This window comes from Acomys russatus, chromosome 24 (genome assembly GCF_903995435.1).
Source record: "Acomys russatus chromosome 24, mAcoRus1.1, whole genome shotgun sequence".
In the NCBI taxonomy this organism is placed as follows: Eukaryota; Metazoa; Chordata; class Mammalia; order Rodentia; family Muridae; genus Acomys; species Acomys russatus.
Window position 1 is genome coordinate 41068592 of NC_067160.1, and position 22125 is coordinate 41090716.

Sequence of the window (22125 nt, forward strand, 5' to 3'; positions counted from 1 at the left end):
TTCTGGCACTGGCAACCAGTCCCTAAGCAGCCTTGGGATCAACCTTGATATGGCATGATATGTCAACTTCTGTTTTCTGAAATTACCCACCTTCTCGTCATTGTTGTGCTCAGTTCTATGTAAGCTGTAGAACGCTTACTTCTCAGCTAAGCAGTTGTTTGAGGAGTTATTGCTGAGCTCAACTCACCTTCTTCCTCTCATTTGCCCTTCTATGTGTAAATATGGGTGATTTTCCTGGTTCTGTCACCTATTCAATTGCCTCTTCAAGTCTCATTAATGCAAGAGACTTATTCAAATGTGGTCAGTGAGCCTGCAAATATGATGAACATCTCTAGCAATAATACAAACATATCTCCTAGATTTCAGTTCATGAAAATTATTGCTTACTGAAGTTTCAGAATATTTTATTCTTATAAGAGTTGAAGCAATATTTTGGAATGAAATATTTTTTTTTGCAAAAAGTCTTTGAATTTTTCCTGAATATACTTTTTTGAAGTGTCTCATTATCTTGAAATATTGCTTTGTAATCCTTTGAAATAATATTGATGTTCTGAGTACAAGAACAGAAAAAAAGGCATCTCATCCTGGGACTTTACAAAATACTCAAATTTTGGGCATCAATGTTAAACCAAATTCATGAAGAATTTATGTAGATAGCTTTCACAGATACATTTGATCTTTTTAGAAGCATATGGAAATGCATATTTAATTTGTCAGCATTTTGCAAATCACACCCCTTCAGAATAATTTACAGAGTATAAATGCCTCCATATGCTAAACTTGGGTATGTCTATTATGGTAGGAATAAAGAAAAAAGCCATATATTAGCTTTTTCTTGAGCACTCTGGATTATGAAGCAGAGATTAATAGAGCAATGTCCTTTACTAAAATCCAGAATTTAAAAGTTTCAATTTACAATCATTTTTTCCCAATTACAATGGAAGGACAATGATAAAAGTACTACCAGGACCACGAACCCTTTATTATTATTTTTAAACATATGTCACATGGCTGTTTTCTGCCTAAATGTGTTAAGTCTTTTGAGATACCAACCAAAGCTGACTGAAACAGAAACTGATATGCAAACCAAATGATCTTATAGGACCATAGGAGTGCCAGGTAAATGCATAGTTTCCACCCAAGCAAATTCCTTCTTCTGACAAAATCAAACAGGCGAAGAGAAACTAGAGCCTGTAGCTCAGCCATTTGTTTCTAGAACTATATTCAGAGGGTCTTGAACATACGAGGATGTCCTGGGCTCATGAGTGATGAGGCAGGTTCTCAAGCTGCCTACACACCAGGTGTGTGTATCCTCACGGCCGACGTCCACCCCAGCAATCCTAAAGAGCTGGGGAATTTATGCAATTTCTAGATAATGCTGTACAAACTTTTAGGGAAAAAAAAAACCTGTAGACTTCAAAGGTCACTTTCTGTACAGAACTTGAAATAATTAATACAAGAACTGAAGCTCTCTGGCAGGTTTTACCTTTTAAGTCTGAAAGGATCGTTGACCTGTGTACCTTCTGAGACCCTTGACTGCAGTTTTAGAGGGTAAGATAAAAAGAAATGAGGTTTTAAAGAACTTCCTCATTCCCAAATTAATGATTATGTCATCATTATCAGTGAAGACTGATGTGCTAGCAAGAAGGGCCTTAAGGATTGTATAATGTGGATAATTACTATTTGGCTTCCTTTAACAGCTGGTATCATTTATTTCCTTAGTAGAAAGAAAACAAGATGATGAACCAAATTTATTTTTAATTGTGATCACACCTCAGTATAAATAAGCTATTTTTATGGTAACACCTTACATTTGCCATATGGGAAAGTTATTTGAAAATTTCACACAATCAACACTGATGGGGCTGGGGAGAAGGTTAAATGGATAAAGTATGAATGATAAAGTATTTGCCGCACAAGAATAATGAGCTAAGTTCAGATCCCTCACACCCATATAAAAGCCTGATGTGTTAGAAAGTGGAAAACACTGGATGGTACTGGAAACGTAGCTAACTAGCCAGTGCTAGTGTAGTGAGGGTTACTGCAGGAGGAGCCACACTCTCTAATTTACTAAATTTGCATAATCTCTGGCAACAATGTATTTGTCCCTATGCCCACAAAGTAGCATGGTATTGACCTCTCATCAAGGAAACTTCTCTTTGCAACAGTTGGTGGCCACTACAGCAAAGCACAGGCAATCAAAATGAAACTTTATGGAGCTCCATCTCAATAGACACAGACAGAGTGATCCTGTGCCTAAGCTTAGGGACCATGGTGGAAAATGCAAAGGAAAGATTGTAAGAGCTAGAGAATTGGGATGTTTGCTGTGATAGGAATGAATGCCAGGAGCTAAAGCCATGAAAATCCCACCAACATGGTTCCTCAAACATGAGCTGAACAAGGACAACACCAATGGACTTGTCAAACTGAGTGGGGAAAAGCTCACAAGGCCTCAACACTACAAAAATAACTATAGGCAACTGAGTAAACTGCTCATGTGAGAAGTGGTCTTCCTCACATCTGCACACTAGTACATTGTTCAGTGCCAAACATTCAGCACTAAAAACATGTCTACAGGTAGCATTATATGGACTGAATAGGTTATATTTAGGGATATATATATATATGTATGTATATATATATATATGTGTGTGTGTGTGTGTGTGTGTGTGTGTGTGTGTGTATAATTAGAGAATAAGGAGGCTATTTGAAGGAAATTGGGAAGGAATATATGGGAGAATTTTGACTGAGGAAAGGAAAAGAATGTTGAAATTATATTATAAACTCAACAACAACAACAACAACAAAGCTAACAAGGCCCAAACAATGGACACTACACAACCATTAAAAAAAATGGTCTGATATGGCTATGCACCTATAACCCCAGCCTATATGGGAGAGACAGGTACATCCCAGGAGTCTCACTGGACAACCATTCTAGTCAAGTCAGTGAGCTTTAAGTTGCATAGTCTCTCCACAACCTGATAGTACTGCTGTATTGCTGAAGACACTACTTATGTCATTGAACATGGGGAACTCAAGTTTGTGCCCAACTAGAAGCTTTATTAGTACTGACTAGTATTCATGGTGTTGGAATGTGATGCCCTGTATGCTACCAGAGAAGATCAGTAATAAGATCACCCAGCTACAAGTCCTATGACCTACAACAGTGTCCACTCTAAAAGATATACTAGTGCCATACTGCCACAAATGTTATGGGAGTAACCAATTACTTTTGGTTGTATATAAGGCCTCCTCCATGAGATAGAATCCATGCCTGGAACTTCTAAAGCAGGCAAGAACCCGAGATTAGATAGGTCATGAGCCTTAGTGACAAACCTACTACTATTATTCTGATAAACAAACAGCAATAAAATGGTTCCCAAAGACATATTGTTGTAGCTATCAATCAAAGCATCACTCAACACTCATCATAGAAGCTTATTCTTGCAGTAGATGGCAACTGATACAGAGTCTACGGTAATCGACAATGTGCAGAGAGGCTTGGAACACTCAGTCCTAGTTGGGATGCTATTACCAAATCCCTCCACTGAAAGAGGAAGGATCAGGCAAGAGGAGGCTGGAAACACGGTAAAATTCAGAGATGGTGGACAATGCCAAGCGAAGAGTGTCTTCCAGACACAATAGGACTGATGTAAGTATGAACTCAGAGGCAGTGACAGCATGCACAAACCTGCACAAATTTAAATCAGACTAAATATCAGCACTGACTAAGAAGGGAAAGTAGACACAAACTTCTACTCCTAACTAAGAATCTATTTGCATTTGGCACCTGCTATCAATGGAAAGTAAGGTTTCTCCATTGGAGTATCACTGCGTATATTAACAACACACCCATGCAAACCACATTCCTAGAAACTGTTAGTCAATACAAAATGGAATCCATATTTTTTGCACTTCTTTTTTTTACTGGGTTATTTTTGGTCTTACTGATTTTGCGTTTATTTTTATTTTTGTATGAGAGAGAAAGGTGGGTATCTAGTGAGGTGGGAATGCTTTCTTGGAGCAGTTGGGGGGAAACAACAACAAAAATAAGGTGATAACTAACAGAAAACACCAGATGCTGACCTTTGTTTTTCTGGGTGAGCTCAGCCACTCCCCCACCATAACACACATACTACATACACCTTGCCAATTGAGAAAAATAACAATTTCACAATGACTGATTATAAATCTTAATAGTCTATAAATTGATCTTAAATCTTAATAACTTATAAATGAAAACAGAGTATATCATGATTGTATAAATAAACTTTCTGAAAGACACTCGTCTGATTTTGAACCCCATATAACTACAACTTGAGGCCTAAGTCTGAGTACAGATGTAACTAACTTGTTCAATGTGATTTCATAACTGAAAGCTTAAAATAATCTTAATTTTTACTACTGCTCATAATTTATAAAACATTATAGAATAGGGATAAAGGGCAATTTGATGATATTGAGGCAGGCTTAAAATGTTAAGCCAATAACATTTCCACGACAGTATCAGTAAAAGGAATAAAAAGAAATGGGTCCTTTGAAACAACCTTAAGAAATGTCATTTAAGCAATTCTTTCTTCTTTTTATACCTTCTTATTGATGGAATTAGGCAGTGAATTTCTCTTATAGACAACAATTTCAGATTTCAAAGTAAAAGAATAAAGGTAATCACTTAGCTAATAGTGCAATCCATTTGTAGAGGAATTGCAGCTGTAAGTTCTTCCTCTCCTGCTCTGAGCTTAAACCAAGCAGCCCTGAGTTAGTTACACAGGTCTTCACTTCTTTTTTTTTTTTTTTTTTTAATTTTATTGATTTATTCAGATTACAACTCAATTGTTATCCCATCACTTGTATCCTCCCATTTCTCCCTCCTGCTTTCACCCTATTCCCCTCCCCTAGGGCTATAACTGAGGGGGACCTCCTCCCCCACTATATGGTCATAGACTATCAAGTCTCATCTTGGTATCATGCTTATTCTTTCTTTGAATGCCACTAGGCCTCCCCACCAAAGGGAGGTGGTCAAATATGGAGCACCAGAGTTCATGTCAGAGTCAGTCCCTGCTCTCCACATAACTGTAGAGAATGTCCTGTCCATTGCATAGATCAGAGTAGGGGTTCAATGTTTACTATTGTATTGTCTTTGGTTAGTGCAATAGTTTGAGCAGACACCCCTGGGCCCTGATCTACCAATCATGATGTTCTTCTTGTAAGTTTCTAGGACACTCTTGATCCTCCTATTTCCCTATCTCCTACATTTCTTTTACCTAGAGTCTCAGTAGGATGTCCTCACATCTACCCCGATCTCCTGGTAAGTGAAGACTTTGTGGGACATGCCTTTTGGGCTAGTGCGCCCAATTATAAGTGAGTATATACCATGTGAGTCTTTCTGCTTCTGGATTAACTCACTCATTATGATCATCTCTAGTCCCAGCCATTTGTTCACGTCTATGACAAAATAAGCCACTAATTGCAAGTTGCCTTGGGACACAGATTCTAACTTGCTGTTGTCTGTCATTGAATTCAATTATATGATTGTTTAAGTGGTGTCCCCCCAAATGAATTGTAACATTTTTAAAAACAATTTCATCCGGAAGAATTTTTATTTTCTTGAGGGCTCCTCACAGTAGTACACACCTCTAATGCCAGCACTTGGGAAGTTGAGGCAGAAGGATCACAAGTTCAACACCACTCTAGACTATAGAGAAAGATTATTTTATATTTAAAGAAGGCGTGTTGCAACAATCTACAGATTTAATGCAAGTCCCATCAAAATTACAACATAATTCTTCACAGATCTTGAAAGGGCAATTTTCAGCTTCATATGGAAACACAAAAAAAAACTTGGATATCCTTTTTTTTTTTAAATCCTGAATAATACAAGAACTGCAGCAAGTATCTCATCCCCTGGTTTCAAGTTGTACTACAGAGCTATAGCAATAAAAACCAGCATTGGATTAGCACAAAAACAGGCACATCAATCAATGCAATTGACCTGAAGATTCAAACATGCACATGGTCGATTTTTGATGAAGAAGCCAGAAATCAACTGGTGATGGCCGAATTGGATGGCTGCATGCAGAAGAATTCAAATAGATCCATACTTATCACCCTGAACAAAACTCAACTACAAATGGATCAAAGATCTCAACATGAAACCTAGTGCACTGAACTCAATAGAAGAGAAAATGAATTTAAACCAATTGGAAGAGAAAGTTCAAGGAAATATCCTTGAACTCATTGGCACAGGAGATGACTTTCTGAATAGAACACTGTTATCCCTGTCACTAAGACCAATAATTAAGAGAGGTGACCTCATGAAACTGAAAAACATCTATACACCAAAAGACACTGTCATTTGGGTAAAACGGCAGCCTGCAGAATGGGAAAAGATTTTTCATCAACTACACAACTGATAATAGGTTAATATCCAAAATATATAAGGAACTTGAAAAACTAGATAACAAAAGCCCAAATAATCCAGGTAAAAATGAGGTACAGACCAAAGTAGAGAATTCTCAATAGAGGAAACTTAAATGGCTGAGAACCACTTAAAGAAAGGCATAACATCTTTACTTCAGAGAAACGCAAATCAAAACTACTTTGAGATTTCATTTTATATCCAGCAGAATGGCAAAGATCAATAAAATAAGTGACAGCTTATGATTGCAAGCATGTTTAACAAAGAAAACACTCACCCATTGATGGTGGGAGTTCAAACTTGTACAGTTACTGTGGAAACCAGTGTTCAAGTTCCTAAGGAAGATGAGAATCTATACACCTCAAAACCCAGCTGTACCACTTGGGCATATACCCAAAGGATGCTACATTCTACCACAGAGACACTTACTCAGTCATGTTAATTTCTTCTATGTTCATAATAGCCAGAAATTTGAAACAACCTAGATGTCCTTCAGTAGAAAAATAGATTAGAATGTGGCATATCTACATAATGTATTCAGTTGTGAAAATAAGTGAAATTATGAGACTCACAGGCAAATGGATGGAACTAGAAAGAGAATCATCCTGAATGATGTATCCCAGATCCAGAGAGACAAATATGGTATGTGTTTGCTTATATGGATATTGGCTAGAAGTCAGTGATAACCAAACTATAATCCTAAGCCAGAAGCAATCTACAATTGATAACTCCTTGCAAATGAAAATTTAGTGTCCTCCAAGGGAGTCTCACTGAGGAATAAAGTATTCTTTAGGGTAGACTGCACATCCAACAGTAAATGGTCAACAGTAAAACAAACTCAGCAGCATCTTTGGACCTTTCTTGTTTCATGTCATGTCAAAATTCTTCCTTTTAAAAAATTTATCTGATTATATTTTATGTTTTATATATGTATTTTCTTCTCTCTCTCTCTCTCTCTCTCTCTCTCTCTCTCTCTCTCTCTCTCTCTCTCTCTCTCTCTCTCCCTCTCTGTCTCTCTCTCCTCCCCTCTCTCCTCCTCTCTCTGTCTCTCCTCTCTTCTCTCTCTCCTCTCTCCTCTCTCCTCTCTCTCCTCTCTCTCGTCTCTCTCTCTCTCTGTCTCTCTCTCCTCTCTCTGTCTCTCTCGTCTCATGGTCTCTCTGTCTCTGTCTCTCTCTCTGTCTCTGTCTGTCTCTCTCTCTGTCTCTGTCTGTCTCTCTGTCTCTCTGTCTCTCTTTCTGAGACAGGGTTTCTCTATGTAGTCTTGGCTGTCCTAGATTTGCTTTTGTATACCAGGCTGGCCTCGAACCCATAGAGATCCACCCGCCTGCCTCTGCCTCCCTGAGTGCTGGGATTAAAGACATGCTCTGTCATGCCTGGCTCTTTGTGTATCTATTATGGCTTCTAGCTTAGTGTTTTTATGGGATTTCTGTGAGTGGAAACAAATGGGTCTCTGTTTCCTGTAACTTCTCTTGGACTCTTTTCCTTCTGTGTGTTTGTTTGATACTATTCCAGCATGTTAGTATTTTTATCTTATTATATTTTACTTTATTATAATTTGTTTTATTGTATTAGTATCCCTTAGACACATATTTGTTTCCTTATGAGAGCTAGAAAGGGGTTGAATCTGGATGGAGGGTGGGATTGAGAAGGAACTAGGAGGACTAGAGTGAGGAGAAACTGAATTCAAAATATATTATATGAGAAAAAATATAATTTTAATAAATGTGAAAAAGTGGTTTTCACACAAAAATATTTGCAAGTTATTTTTAGGCATCATTTTGAACTGTTAAGTATTATTCCATTTATATGACAAAGCATCGGTAACCTAGATGAATACTCAGAAGAAACACGACAAACAGTGGGTTTGTCATATTTTATTACTGAGTTGGAAATATAATATTATATTTCTATATATTTATACTCTTACAACACGTGTGTGTGTGCAGACACTTCAGAATTCCACATTATTTGAAAACAAACTGTGAAATGTTCTGTGAAATAAATTTTAAATGTAATGGAGAAATAGGTTATTGAAGAGTTACCTTAAAACATAAAGTTAAAAGACTGGATAGATGGATCAGCAGTTAAAAGCACCAGCTGCTCTTGCAGAAGACTGACTTTCAGTTCCCAGCAACCACATGGCAGCTTATAGACGTCTATAACTCCAGTTCCAGGTGATCTGACACTGTCTTTTGGCCTGTGCCAATACTAGGCATGCATGTGCTACACAGACAAACACTCATAAACATGAGACAAAAATAAGTCAACACCAATGCGAAGTTAAAAATAATAAAATATTTAAATTTATAATCTGATAAATTTGAAATTAAGATAACATTTAAAATGATTGGTTTTTTTTTTTTTAATTAGCCGGGTGTGACAGTACCTGCCTTTAATCCCAGCACTTGGGAGTCAGAGACAGGTAGATCACTATGAGTTTAAGGTTAGTCTGGTCTACAAAGCAAGTCCCGGAGACTCTCAGCTACACAGAGCTAACCAAAGCTACACAGAGAAAACACTGTCTCGAAAAACAACAACAACAAAAAATTATGTATTCTGGTGTTTCTTCTGCATGTATATCTGTGCGCTACATGTGTGCCTGGTGACGTCAGAGGCCAGAATAGGGTGGAGGATCACCTAGGATTGGAATTGCAAACAAATATGAACCACTGTGCATGTGCTAGGATTCAAATCTGGGTCCTCGGAAACAGCAGCAAGAGCTCTTCAACTGCAGAGTCATTTCTCTAGCCATATGATACATTAAAAAAAAAAAAAAAGAAAAGAAAAAAAGAACAAACAATAAATCCACTGCTTATTTTGGATCTGTATTTTGAGGCAATGTTATGGTGGGAAAATATAATCCCCTTCATAAAAAGTTTAACTTTTTCCATGTGGTCTTGGAGATCTTTTTAGCCACTTATTTGTCTCTAAAATCTCTAATATTTCAGCTATTTGATTTAAAATTCTAATCATATTTCTTCAACGACTTATACTAACAGTTCCATCTACAGCATATTCTTCTCCACGGTTATGAATCAACAGTTTTTCAACTTTGCTTACATTGTGAACTCTCTGGAAGGAGTTTTACCTTATTACGAGTGTTCATGATACTCCTGCTATGTCAACTCTTACTTATGGTATGAGACTGCACAAAGTGGTCGGTAGAATTCATGCCAATTTAATTAAGGAAGGACACTCAAGTAAGGACTAATTTTATAAGTAGGTGGTTGATCCACGTGCGTTTTTTCTTGTTGGAAGATGGCTGTGTTGTTGCATCACTCTGTACTGTGCTGGACAGTGGATAGTGACGGGACGATGTCGAACTCTCACAGCCTGCAGTTTGATGGAAATGATGGAACTAACAATGGAATTATTTTCTTCCACAAATGTGTGATTAAAACCACCACCATGGTTAATTTAGTCCTAGGCAAGCACCTCCCTCGGCGACCTGCACTCTTTGTTCTAGGAGCGGTTACCCAAGGAGGCACGATGCAGCAGAGACAGAAGAGATCACTAAGAAACTAAATTAAGGTTTTACATTTTAGATATGGCTTGGGGCATGCCTCTAGAAGTATGTGGATATAGAAAATATCAAATCAGTATTCTCAAGGACAAATGAGCATAAGCCGGTCTCCACAAATATCAGTTGTTTACTTGGGTGAAACATGGTATAATCTTATAAATTGTAAGGCTTTTGCTCTTTATTGGACTTCCCTGAAAATTACTTTATGTGCATAATAAATGCCAAAACACCAATAATAAGCTGTGTTTCTGAGATCTAAACTTTGTTTTAAGCATTCACTAAGGTTAGCTAGACTCCTTTTAACTTGCAAACTATCTGTAACAATAAAAGGGACAATGGGCTTGGAACTAAACAGAGAATTCTCAACAGAGGAATATCAAATGGCTGAGAAACACTTAAAGAAATGCTCAACCTCCTTAGTCATCAGGGAAATGCAAATCAAAACAACTCTGAGATTCCATCTTACACCCATCAGAATGGCTAAGATCAAAATTTCAAGCGACACCACATGCTGGCGAGGATGTGGGGAGAGAGGAACACTCCTTCATTGCTGGTGGGAATGCAAACTAGTATAGCCACTTTGGAAATCTATCTGGTGCTATCTCAGAAAAATGGGAATAAGGCTTCCTCAAGACCCAGCTATTCCACTCCTTGGAATATACCCAGAAGATGCTCCAGCACACAACAAGAAAATTTGCTCAACCATGTTCATAGCAGCCTTATTCATAATAGCCAGAACATGGAAACAGCCTAACTGTCCATCAGTAGAAGAATGGATAAAGAAACTGTGATACATATACACTATGGAATACTACTCACCTATTAAAAACATGGAATTCCCAAAATTTGTGGATAAATGGATTGAGCTAGAAATGATCATAATGAGTGAGTTAACTCAGAAGCAGAAAGACTCAAATGGTATATACTCACTTATATCTGCATACTAGCCCAAGGGGCATGTCCCATGAAAGCCTTCACTTACCAGGAAACTGGGACAGAGAGGAAGGCATCCTATTGGACTCTAAATGAGAGACGCATGGGAGAATAGCAAAGTAGAAGGATCCAGAGGGTCCTAGAAACCTACAAGTAGAACATTTTGATAGGCAGATTTGGGCCCAGGGGCACCAGCCAAGGACAATACAGGCCGTAAACTTTAAACCCCTACCCAGATCTAGCCAATGGTCAGAACATTCTCCACAGTTGAGTGGAGAGTGGGATATGACTTTCCACATACTCTGGTGCCTCACACATTTGACCCCTGGAGGGGGAGACCTGGTGGCACTCAGAGGAAGGACAGCAGGTTTACCAAGAAGAGACTTGATACCCTATGAGCATATACAGGGGGAGGTAATCCCCCTCAGGAACAGTCATAGGGGAGGGGAATAAGGGGAAAATGGGAGGGAGGGAAGAATGGGAGGATACAAGGAATGGGATAACCATTGACTTGTAACAAGAATAAATTAATTTAAAAAAAAGGACAAATGCCCTTAACAAGATTTTTTAAATGTCATCTCTATTTAAAAAATTCAATCAAATGACTGTAAGTGGTTATGAAAATGTGTTGGTATGAGTTAAAACTAGAGAATTTTCATAAAAGTTATCAGTAGGCATATTCTTGGCCACTTAAAATGCTCACAAAATATCCCAATGGAAATAACCATTTCAGGAGATCAAACATAATGGGGGATTTGAAGATATGCTGAACCTGTGTGTAAATGAGTAGCAACATTGAGTACCATCATCTCACTGAATAAGGTTAAAATTGTGAACAGAAATCACCTTTCCGTACATCCTATTCACTGCAATTTTCAAAGAAAAATGGTCATTTTTATAAAAAATAAGTTGGGGGTGGATATTGAGTTACAGCATATGGGATCTTGTGAAAAATGTCTCAGATATCACAGAAATTCCAAAATGAAAAGGGCAACCATTATACTGGACCATATGAAATATGAAGGTTGACATTTGTAAAGCTAACACAAAGTCAGGGTCATTTGATTACCTCTGTTTGCCACACATCTGTGATTGTTAAGCCTTTGCAATTAAAAGTACTCCTTTCATGTTGTTTTATGTTTACTTAGAAAGATATATTTATATTATTATATGTATGTATGTATATACATAATTAAATGAAGGTACACCACTTGGACAAAGCTTCCCCTTGAAAACCAGCCATAGGAAAACTTCCTTCCAAGTTTTTGATCAGGGGAGTCCAAGGACTTTCCAAACAATTTAGGCTATTGTGTTATCCTCAGTTGCCGCCCAGAAGTTGACGGCAAGGTCTATTGCTGAAGAAACTGCTTCAGATACAGTACTTGAAGACTGGAGCTGGAATGGACCTAGAAAACACCTACCTGAGGACTATTTCTGATAGTATCTAAAGTTGCTATGGGAACTACCAACAGAGGGATGCAAGCAACAGTCCTACCCATCTGTAAAGCCTATGAGCTACAACAATGACCAGAATAGAAAGATACCCTAAAAGGTACAATACTGACACTTACATTTTGGGGGCAACCAGCATTCATCTAATTGGATTTAAGGACTGTTCAACATGTGGGAAATCATAAATGGATACTGTATACCTAACCAAGTACTGGCAGTTAGTCAGGTCATGAGTCTTGGAGGATAATGTGCTACTGCCACTTTCCTAAATCAATATAATTCCTAATCGCATTCTAGACATGTATTCTCTGTATGTCTTCAGATAAGAGTACCTCTTCACCTCTCATGAAGGAAGCCTCTCTTTGTAGTGGATGGAGATCACTGTAGACAGTCACAAGCGATCAAAATGCAAAGAGCACTGATGTGGGGAGGCAAACCCCAATTTCATACATCACCAATGGAGCAAGATGTGCATAATGACAACCCCAATTGACATGCCCATGTGTATGGTGGAGGGAAATCTCACAAGGTCCCATGTCTAGATAATCAATGGCTGTGGAGAGAGGGAGAGTCAGTCTTCCCTTGGGATAAAGCCCCTGATAGGTTATCCAATTCTGAGTGGTCAGCCCTAAACACATATACATATGAGCAACACTAAATGGACTCAGCAAGTTATGTTTATATGTACATATGTTATACACATAGCAATAATAATGAAAGAAGAGGTCATGAACTTGAAAAGAAACAGGGAGACATGGGAAGAGTTGGAGGGAAAAAGAAAGGGGCAGCAGTGATATAAGTACAATAGTTATATTTGAAATTCTGAAAGACTTTACTTTAAAATATATTCCCATATTTTAGGGAAGTTATTAGCTTTGTAGGTTGAGCAGCAGTCCATCTTAAGTATCTGTTGATACTTCCCAATTAGTGATTTGTTCCTAGCCAGTCTTAATAACTTTTAAGTGTGGGCTAGGTTAAAATGTGACATTGAAAAAAGAGAGTGTGATGATAAGTTAGAAAGTAAGGTTGCTTGAGTTCAGATCTTTGCCCAGTGGATTGCCTCTGTCCTCTAATATTCTCATTCTCCACATGGACAAACAGAATTCAGAAACATCTTATGTGGTTAGCTATGGATAATGTCCAGCAAGCCCCTTATAACAAAAAGGAAGTAGAATTTCTGGTATAGGCATCATGCATCAGTTATTAATGGAAGCATCATATAAAAACATTTCAAAATTATATAGAAGATACTTTCTAGAATGCACTGCATTTCCTGTGATTCATTCCACACCAGATGGACCACCTATTTCTGCAAGGCTGTTTTTCCCACATCCATGATGAACATCTAAATTTTCTGTAACCATACACCTGAAATTACCCCATACCTTTACTCCCACCCACATTCTGTTCTTTATCTTTTGAAGAGCATTATCGATTGCTGCAATGTACATAGCATGATGATTTTAAAATGTTTTATATATATGAAAATACTTGTTAAGAGGTGAGTGGTGATGATTGCTATTTATTTGAAATAACATGTTTGACCACTAGATGTCAGCCTTTTCAAGTAACAAAGCCGACTTTGCCAAGTGGTTCGGTCTGTTAGCCTTTAGATCCTTGCTTTCACATTGAGGGTGTTCATATGGTTCTCAGCTAAAATATTGAATAATTTAAAAACAACAACAACAAAATCCAACTCTCTCTGCGGTTCTATAAAAATGGAGAAGGGTTAGGCACTTGAAGTCGTATTAAACACAGTTAAACAACTGACACCTCAGGCCTGACAACGGACATTTAGTTATATAATTGAGAATAGAATTAGCATGGACGCCTTGCAATTCAAGTTATATGTGATCTCTGCATGATAATTACTATTTTCAAGAGAAATCCTTTCATTTCAAGATAGGTTCACTGAGTGTCACCACTGCTTATAGTGCCGTATTTTGATTTCCAATTTTTGCTCCTTCCTCTAACATCATCCAAGAGATGCGCTTTGATCTGCAGATGGACAAAGACAGAAAACACACCATGGAGCACCACGTGACGCTTCAGCGAGACACTAAGCCTCCCATCACAAACAAGATGCTGCTGGGCAAGTCTGCAACATCCTCTGCCTACACTGAGCTCTAAGACCCTAACACAAATTAACACAGGATCCTGGGTCTGGGAGAGGGGATTAAGCCTGGAAATGGGAAGTCCTGCAGTCTGACATCACATTGGAAGAAGCTTTAAGAACATGAAGACATGAACGGAAAAGCAAAAGCCAGCCTTCTGTAATGCAGCTTTGCTGGCTAAGCTTCATTCAAGCCCATCCATATGCCAAGCTGACTAGGTAAAATGCAGTACATCAAAACATAATCTTTCAAAAACATTAAACTCTGGCTTATACAAATACAAATAAGCATCAAAAAAAATGTGCTCCCTTTTCAGTGTGGTTGACACACCTGTAATGAGTGAGGCACTCAGGGGGCTGAGGTAGGGTACTCTGATTTCCCGACCAGCCTGGGCTACACCATCGGCCTCAAAAACCTGGAAGATGGGGGGCGGGGGGGAAGAAGGACCTGGAGGAGACAGGAGCTCCACAAGGAGACTAATGGAGTCAAAAAATCTAGGCAGAGGAGGGAGGTGCTCAGAGACTGATGTACCAACTAAGGACCATGCATGGGGAGGACCTGGACCCCCTCCTCAGATATAGTAGATTGGCAGCACAGTCTCCTTGTGGGTCCCATAATATGGGGAGTAGGAACTACTTCTGACATGGACTCTGGCTGAAGTCAGATGATAGAGGAGGAGGGCTTCCTGCTTAGAAGAGTGAGGGGAGAGGAGTGAAGGAGGGAGGGAGGATGGGACTGTGAGGAGAGGAGTGAGGGGGCTACAATCAGGATGTAAAGTGAACAAATTAATTTTTTTAAAAAGTGAAAAAAAAAAAAAAGAAGGAAAGGAGGGAGGGGAGGGAAAAGTAAACAGTAGGCGACAAGGCTAGTGGGAGAGAGAATTTAGGATGTGGAAATTCAGTCACTCTTTAAAGGTCTACTGAAACTGGTGGGTGACAGCCAAGAATGAACTGATATCCTAGGTCAGAAACCATAAACTTTGGGGTTATCTTTCTTGCTTGGGGAAAAATACTTTTGGTTGGTCAAAAGGCTACACTTTCTCTGGGAGCCAACTACACACCCAGAAAGTCAGGATGAGAGAATATTCTAATGATATTGGTGGACACGTCACCCAATTACATTCTTCCTAAAGCTTTGAATATGTTTATGTAACTTTATGTGATTATAAAATGAAGTGACAACATTTAGTGGCTAGGGATACATCAAATAATTTTTTTCCTCAGAAAACTTGTTTATGTAACTGAGGCGGACATTATTTCCTTCAGGGGAAACACACCGAAAGTGCAAGGATATTCTTGAAGTTGCACCCCAGCAAGAGACCATGGTTTATGGGTTCCACAGAAGGAACACAGATGAGTAAAGTCACCCACTCCTGCTGCTCGTGCACCGCAAGAGAAATCCAGTGCAGCACACGCCTGCTGGGATGCCAGGGCTTAACTCCTAGCATGGCCTAAAGTGTCTATAAATTACTTCTCCTTTGTCCACCTGGAACCAGTTTGCCCTTCAACTTGATAAGGCACACCAGCTCTTCTATCCCAACTTAAATAACAGAGAACAAGAAATTGCCAAGATGGTTGCTCACCACACAAAATTTAAAAAATACCTCGTATGTCAATGTCATCTATGTAGAAAACAACCAAACTAGATGAAATGGTAGCAACATTAGTGTTCTCTCTCTCTCTCTCTCTCTCTCTCTCTCTCTCTCTCTCTCTCTCTCTCTCTCTCTCTCTTCTCTCTCTCTCTCTCTCTCTCTCTCTCTCCCTCCCTCCCTCCCTCTCTCCCTCTCTCTCTCTCTCTCTCTCCCTCTCTCTCTCTCTCTCTCTTTCTGTGTGTGTGTGTATGTTATATGTGAATGCTGCATGTATGTGTGAGTTTTGCATATGCATGTGTATACTGTAGGTGCTTCCATGTTTCTATACATGTGTTTGAGCATATGCCATGGTACACATGTGGAGAAGTCAGAGGCAACCTTGCATATCTCTCTTCGTGTTCTGCTTTGCTGTTCACTGTGACATATGGCAGGCAGACTAGTTGGCCTCTGAGCTTCTGCAAATGCTCTCCTCTGTGCCTGTCACTACACCACAGGCAGGCTGATATGACAATGTGTGTACATCCACATCTCGATTTTTACAGATTCTGAGAATATGAATGCTGGTCTTCAGGTCTGGGCAAGTACTTTATTCACTGAACCATCTTCCTAGTCTGAAAGCATGAGGACCTGTGTTCACAACCCTAACACCTATGTAACAAGCTGCAAGCAATAGTGCACACCTGCAAACTTAGATGTGAAAGCCAGAAACAAGAGGATTCTGGGAACTTGCTCACCGTCAAGCCTTGCCATATCAATGAGCTCTAGGTTCACTGATAGACCCTGTTTCAAAATATAAGATGGGGAGCAACAGAAGAAGAGATGCAAAATTTACATTTGGCCTTCACACTGAGGTAGGTATACATGCACATATATGCCCTCCCAATTGCACATGTTCATACATTTCAAAATACACATACACATATATACATACACACACATACAAACACACACAAGTACTCACACATGCATACACACATATACACATACACACACATATATACATACACCCCAAAAAGATGACATAAAATATGTCCAATTTTCTCTTAATATGTGCATTATAGTCTTCTCTGAATATTTGGGATATGAAGAACAATTTAATGTACCGACAGCAATATATTCAAGGAAAATATATGCCTGACTAAATAGCTGTCAAAAGAAAAAGCACTTTTTAATTTTCGAAGCTTGAAATCTTGAAGAGACTTCAGACATGATTAAGTAACACACAGAAAATGATCTTAAATTTCTAAGATTAATATGCAGAGAATTGCAGAAATGGGAGGTGATTCAAGGTCTACTAATTCACCTGTAATTTCTTTAAAGGTTAAATCACTGAGCCAGTGGCTATGGGATGCAGAAAACTAACCAGCAGTACTGTAACACAAATAAGACGCAGAATGTTATTTTTTAAATCTCCATACCAGATAAAAATAAAAGGCACACAGCGAGTTCCTTTGTCAAATAAAAAAAGGCATAGATGTGTTGGTATATTGCATTTGTATTAACACTTATCCTAAAACATGAAGAGAGTTGTATAGAGCAGCCAGGTGTTGCTTTTGCATAGCTAGTCCATTGTTCCATGTTTAGTTTCTTCAGGTTTCATTGATAATAAAGTGTTGCAAGACAGACTATGTTCCTTACCAGCTATCTCATGACTCTGACAGCTTTATACGTAGATACAATTTGAATACTATTAGGCACAGCCTGGCTGTCTTTCATTTATATAAAGTATAAGTTTTTCAATATTTTCCTTATTTCCAAGTTGGAACCAAAGAAACAGCAAAGACAGTTCTGACATCCAAATGAAGATGTGACAAATCCCCAGGCTCCAAATGGAGTGGAATGACAAAAGGAAAAGAGTAGGGAAAAGGCCAACAAGAAAAAGGACTCCTGTCTCTCCTCACCCCCATGGAGGTTGAAGGAAGAACCATGGTGCCCCACCTGCAGTCTTACCTGGCTTAAATAAATTAAAACCACCCCCAGAACAGGAGTAAATGGGACACCTATAGCTTCTTGTAGCCTTGTGCTCTCCCACCCATACCTTTGGCCCACCTCCATCATTCTGAAAGAGATTGCACATCCAGGAGGCCATTAACAGTAGGCCTGGGGCATTTAATATTAAATCTTATTTTGCCCATGTCCCTCCTTCAGTGACTATCCCTGAATTCCTCTTCCCTACAGATCCAGATCTCCTATAGAGGGGTGTGAAATGTTAAGTGTCACAACAGCGAGAAATGTGGTGGGGTAGGGTGGTAAAGGGGTGTGGCCCTGCAGATCCTTCCTGCCTCATCTGCCCTTTAGCCTGCCTGAGTCAAAATCCCAGATGTAGGAGATGGAGGGGATGTCAGGAAGCTGAATCTGGAGCTCGGACTGCTGAGTCTCTGCTACTTGCTAGACGATGACTGACCGTTTCACACTCAGTCTCTTGAGAGGATTTTTGGTGAGGTTGAACATCTGCTGACACCTTGCTACCGCTTTTCTAGTTCCCACTTCTCCAAAACTAGTTCCTTCCTCATCATTCTTATAGATTTTTCTCCTTCCTTTCATCTTTCCTCCCTTTTATACATGTGTGTGGGGGGGGGGGTGTTGGGGGGTTTGACCATGTGGTATTGTTTAGCCAGGTGATGGAGTCATCCCTTCCCACAGGTTTAATAGTGTAAACCATTTAAAAATAGGCTCCAAATTTCTTTCATAGGCAGGATGAAATGTAGTGTTCAAGTTAAGTGTGGAGAGCTTGTGTGTTTCAGAGTCCACCCCAATTGCCTCTGGATTTGAAGTGTTAAAAGGGGTCCCTTAGGGGCTGGGGAGATGGCTCAGAGGTTAAGAGCACTGGCTGCTCTTCCAGAGGTCCTAAGTTCAATTCCCAGAAACCACATGGTGGCTCACAACCATCTATAATGAGATCTAATATCCTCTTCTAGTGTGTATGAAGACAGAAAACTCATATACATAAAATAAAAAGGGGTCCCTTAGCTTAGATAATGTGTGTGGTTAAACCCAACTTCTCCTCAGGTAATTTACTGATAATCCAGGTTCAGTTGCCTCTTCTCTTTATAACTTATGGGCCTGCTTTCTTTATGCTCCTTTGACTCTTAACCAACGGGCAGAACTCTTAACCAAAGGGCTGTCTCTGTAGCCTCGGTTAGCTTTTTGCTGCTTGTTTCTGAAGTTGCAAAACTGGGGTGATCAGGGGTAGCAGCACTGCTCCCCACTCCAACTGCCACATGCTTTTCTGGGTTTCTTGGGGTAAAGAATCAAGGTACCTGAGGACCCTCATCACCTTCAATGACCCCAACCCAGCCTTAATATTTCTCTGTCTTCTGGGTTCATCCATTGTTCATTTTTTCTCTCTCTTGAGCTTGGCCTTAGACATTGAGCCCTGGGATAGGGCAGCCATTTGGCCATGTACTGTCCGAAGTTTCTCTTCTATTTATGCCAGGCAATGATCTTTCCCTCCCGTCTCCACCTCCTCCTTCTGCTGTTCCCCAGAGGAGGAGGGACTCTCACTCTACTGTTCTTCCTCTGAAGATGATTTGGCCAACTTGGTGATTAAAGCAATAGAAACTTGGTAAAGGTCCTGGTTTTGGTGGCTGATCCGGCACCTTGTCATTGGGGAACTCAAACACAGCCTGTGACTTTCATGCCATGGTCATAACACTGTGCTTTGGGTCAGGGGAGGGACTGTACTTAAAGCAATTGGAAAATCTATGCAGTCCATTTAAAAGTATAAATTTCAAGACGGCTTTTTCATTAAACCATTGGCTCCACATGACTGCAATAGCTCATTTTGCATTAAAGATTTCTGTTTTGCTTAAACTTCTCATTTAGCCAATTGAAGTCTTTCGGACGCAATTATTTCTGATGCAGCACAGCACTGTTAATGGAGTGGTAAAATAATCATAATCTAATCCAGAGCCTGTTCATGAGCAATTTTAGGAATGTTTAACATCCTAGGAATGCACACTAATTTGTTCATAAGAGAATAAAAGCTTGGAGATGCTACTCACGCAGGCTTCACTGAATGAGCATGTTTCTCGTGGACGAAGGCACCAGCTAGACCTCCGGCTCCTGAATTTAAATACTGGAAAAGAAATGAAATTGTATGGGTTTACTTGAATACATGATGGAAATACAAACACTATTTTCATTTTACTTGTCTTAAATAAGTCCATAACTTTTGACCAGTCCAAAATATGTCATTATTTGAGCTCTTGCAGAAAAACAGAACATGGGGTCTTAGTGTTAAAAGAAAAACAAATGAAAAATATTACTAAGCTGAAAAAATGGGGCTATATTATTTTCACCAAATTTTCTTCCAATTATTGAGGTAGGGGAGTAGGGCAGAGTGAGGTTCTGGAGAGCCCTGGACATATTAAGAACTTAGCTGGCCTGATCCTCTTCCATAGGCCAACTAATTCTTGCACCACGCAGGTGCAGGCAGATGCAGGAGGCTAGCATCTGAAATGTGACTCATGAAAATGCTAACATACGCCCTTTGGGAGAGACATAAAATGCTCAAAACGCATGCATGATACGCATGGAGTTGTATATAGAACTGCATGTAATAGACGACTGTGCATGGAATGCTCCAAACAAAAAGTGACCCCAAAGCGGCAGTGCTGGGGTGCAGGGCTATTTGAACTACTAAGCTCTGTCTTTTCATCTTGCACGCATCCTACCATAGACAATGCCCAGTTCCTAACACAGATCTCTGCTTCTGCTGCTCCTCATGTATCTATGTCTTCGTGTATCATGTCCTTCTAGGACATGAGAAGATGGAAGGCCTCAGAGGTGTCCATGGGATGCCCAACATCACTAGTGTGTAGAAGTTTAAGGTTTAGCAGATTTCAAAAACTTTGTTCAAATTTCTGTGTCTAATACTCAGTGTCTAAGAATTTCATTTATATATATATATATATATATATATATATATATATATATATATATATATAGTAATATTCTAGCCTAGTTTTCATATATACAAAAACTAAAGGCATTAATCAATATGAATTAAGCTCTAAGTGTGGAATCTGTTCTCTGTACTTAATACATATTTTATAGTAGCCTGGAACTTTGATGAATAAAATGTCTACAGTTGTAGGAATAGTAGAAATAGATTATTTTTCATGTTACTCTATCATATTATGTCATAATTTCTTAAGTCAGAAAACACAGGATTGACAGAACTAGAATGCAAGTTGTGGACCATGCATTTTCTTTAGATTGAAACCAATAGAAGGACGCCTGACATTGGTTATTTCCTACCTTGTAGGAACACCAGCAGGCAAAGTCAACACCCCAGTCATGTAAGTGGAGTTCAACATTTCCAACTGCATGTGCTAGGTCAAAGCCAACAAAACAGCCCTAGGGAAGAACATACATGGTTTCAAATTGTTTAATGATTAGGAACAGTAAAGACGGTATCTTAAACCTTTTGTAATATGTGTACTAGTTCCCTATGTTGCCCAGCTCACAACACTTGATGCCCAACTCCCACAACCCTTTAGGCAGCCCACTAGAACAAAGCCATCATCACAAAACTGCCACCATCTCCTTCTTCATTATGTTGACATTTGCACTTGTCATGCAACACTGGAATAGGGATGAAACTTAAGGTGCAGCAGGAGAAACAAAGTCAATACTAGCAAACTGGACTATGCTCACCCCGAGCTCATCTGTGGGAGATGCAAGGGGTTTGCTTAAATTCTACTTGTGAAAACTACAACAGGGTAAGGGTAGGCCCCTGGCCCCAACAGATTCAGAGAGTCCTAAGGACACCCAGGGTGCTGTACATGAAGCACCACCTAGAACCTATTAGAAACAGAAGGATCTGAGATCTTTACCTTTCCATGCAGTGCATCTGTGCTAGCAATCACCTTATAAGCATTGTTTTTATTATGTATACTCCATCATTTACCTTCCACTCATTAACATATGTGTCAGGATGGTCTTGCATTTGTTTCTTTTTTGCTCAGCAAGTTTTAGGCTGTTGTTTATTTTTTTCCACCCAGTTTACTGTAAGCCATTTCATTCTAGTCTAGTGTAGTCTAGTCTAATCTTCTCTAGTCCGGTCTAGCCTAGTCTAGTCTACTCT

At 39.3% G+C, this 22125-nt stretch overlaps 1 protein-coding gene across 1 annotated transcript in view; it reads right to left on the minus strand.

Annotated features, from left to right (window-relative positions):
• Kynu (kynureninase) overlaps window positions 1-22125 on the minus strand; it is a 118550-nt gene that overhangs the window by 27357 nt on the left and 69068 nt on the right. Inside the window, exons 8-9 of the mRNA XM_051166171.1 lie at window positions 21297-21395; window positions 20039-20112 (exon numbers count right to left, since the gene is read on the minus strand). Coding sequence (XP_051022128.1) covers window positions 20039-20112; window positions 21297-21395 — 173 coding nt within the window. The remainder of the gene's footprint in view (window positions 1-20038; window positions 20113-21296; window positions 21396-22125) is intronic.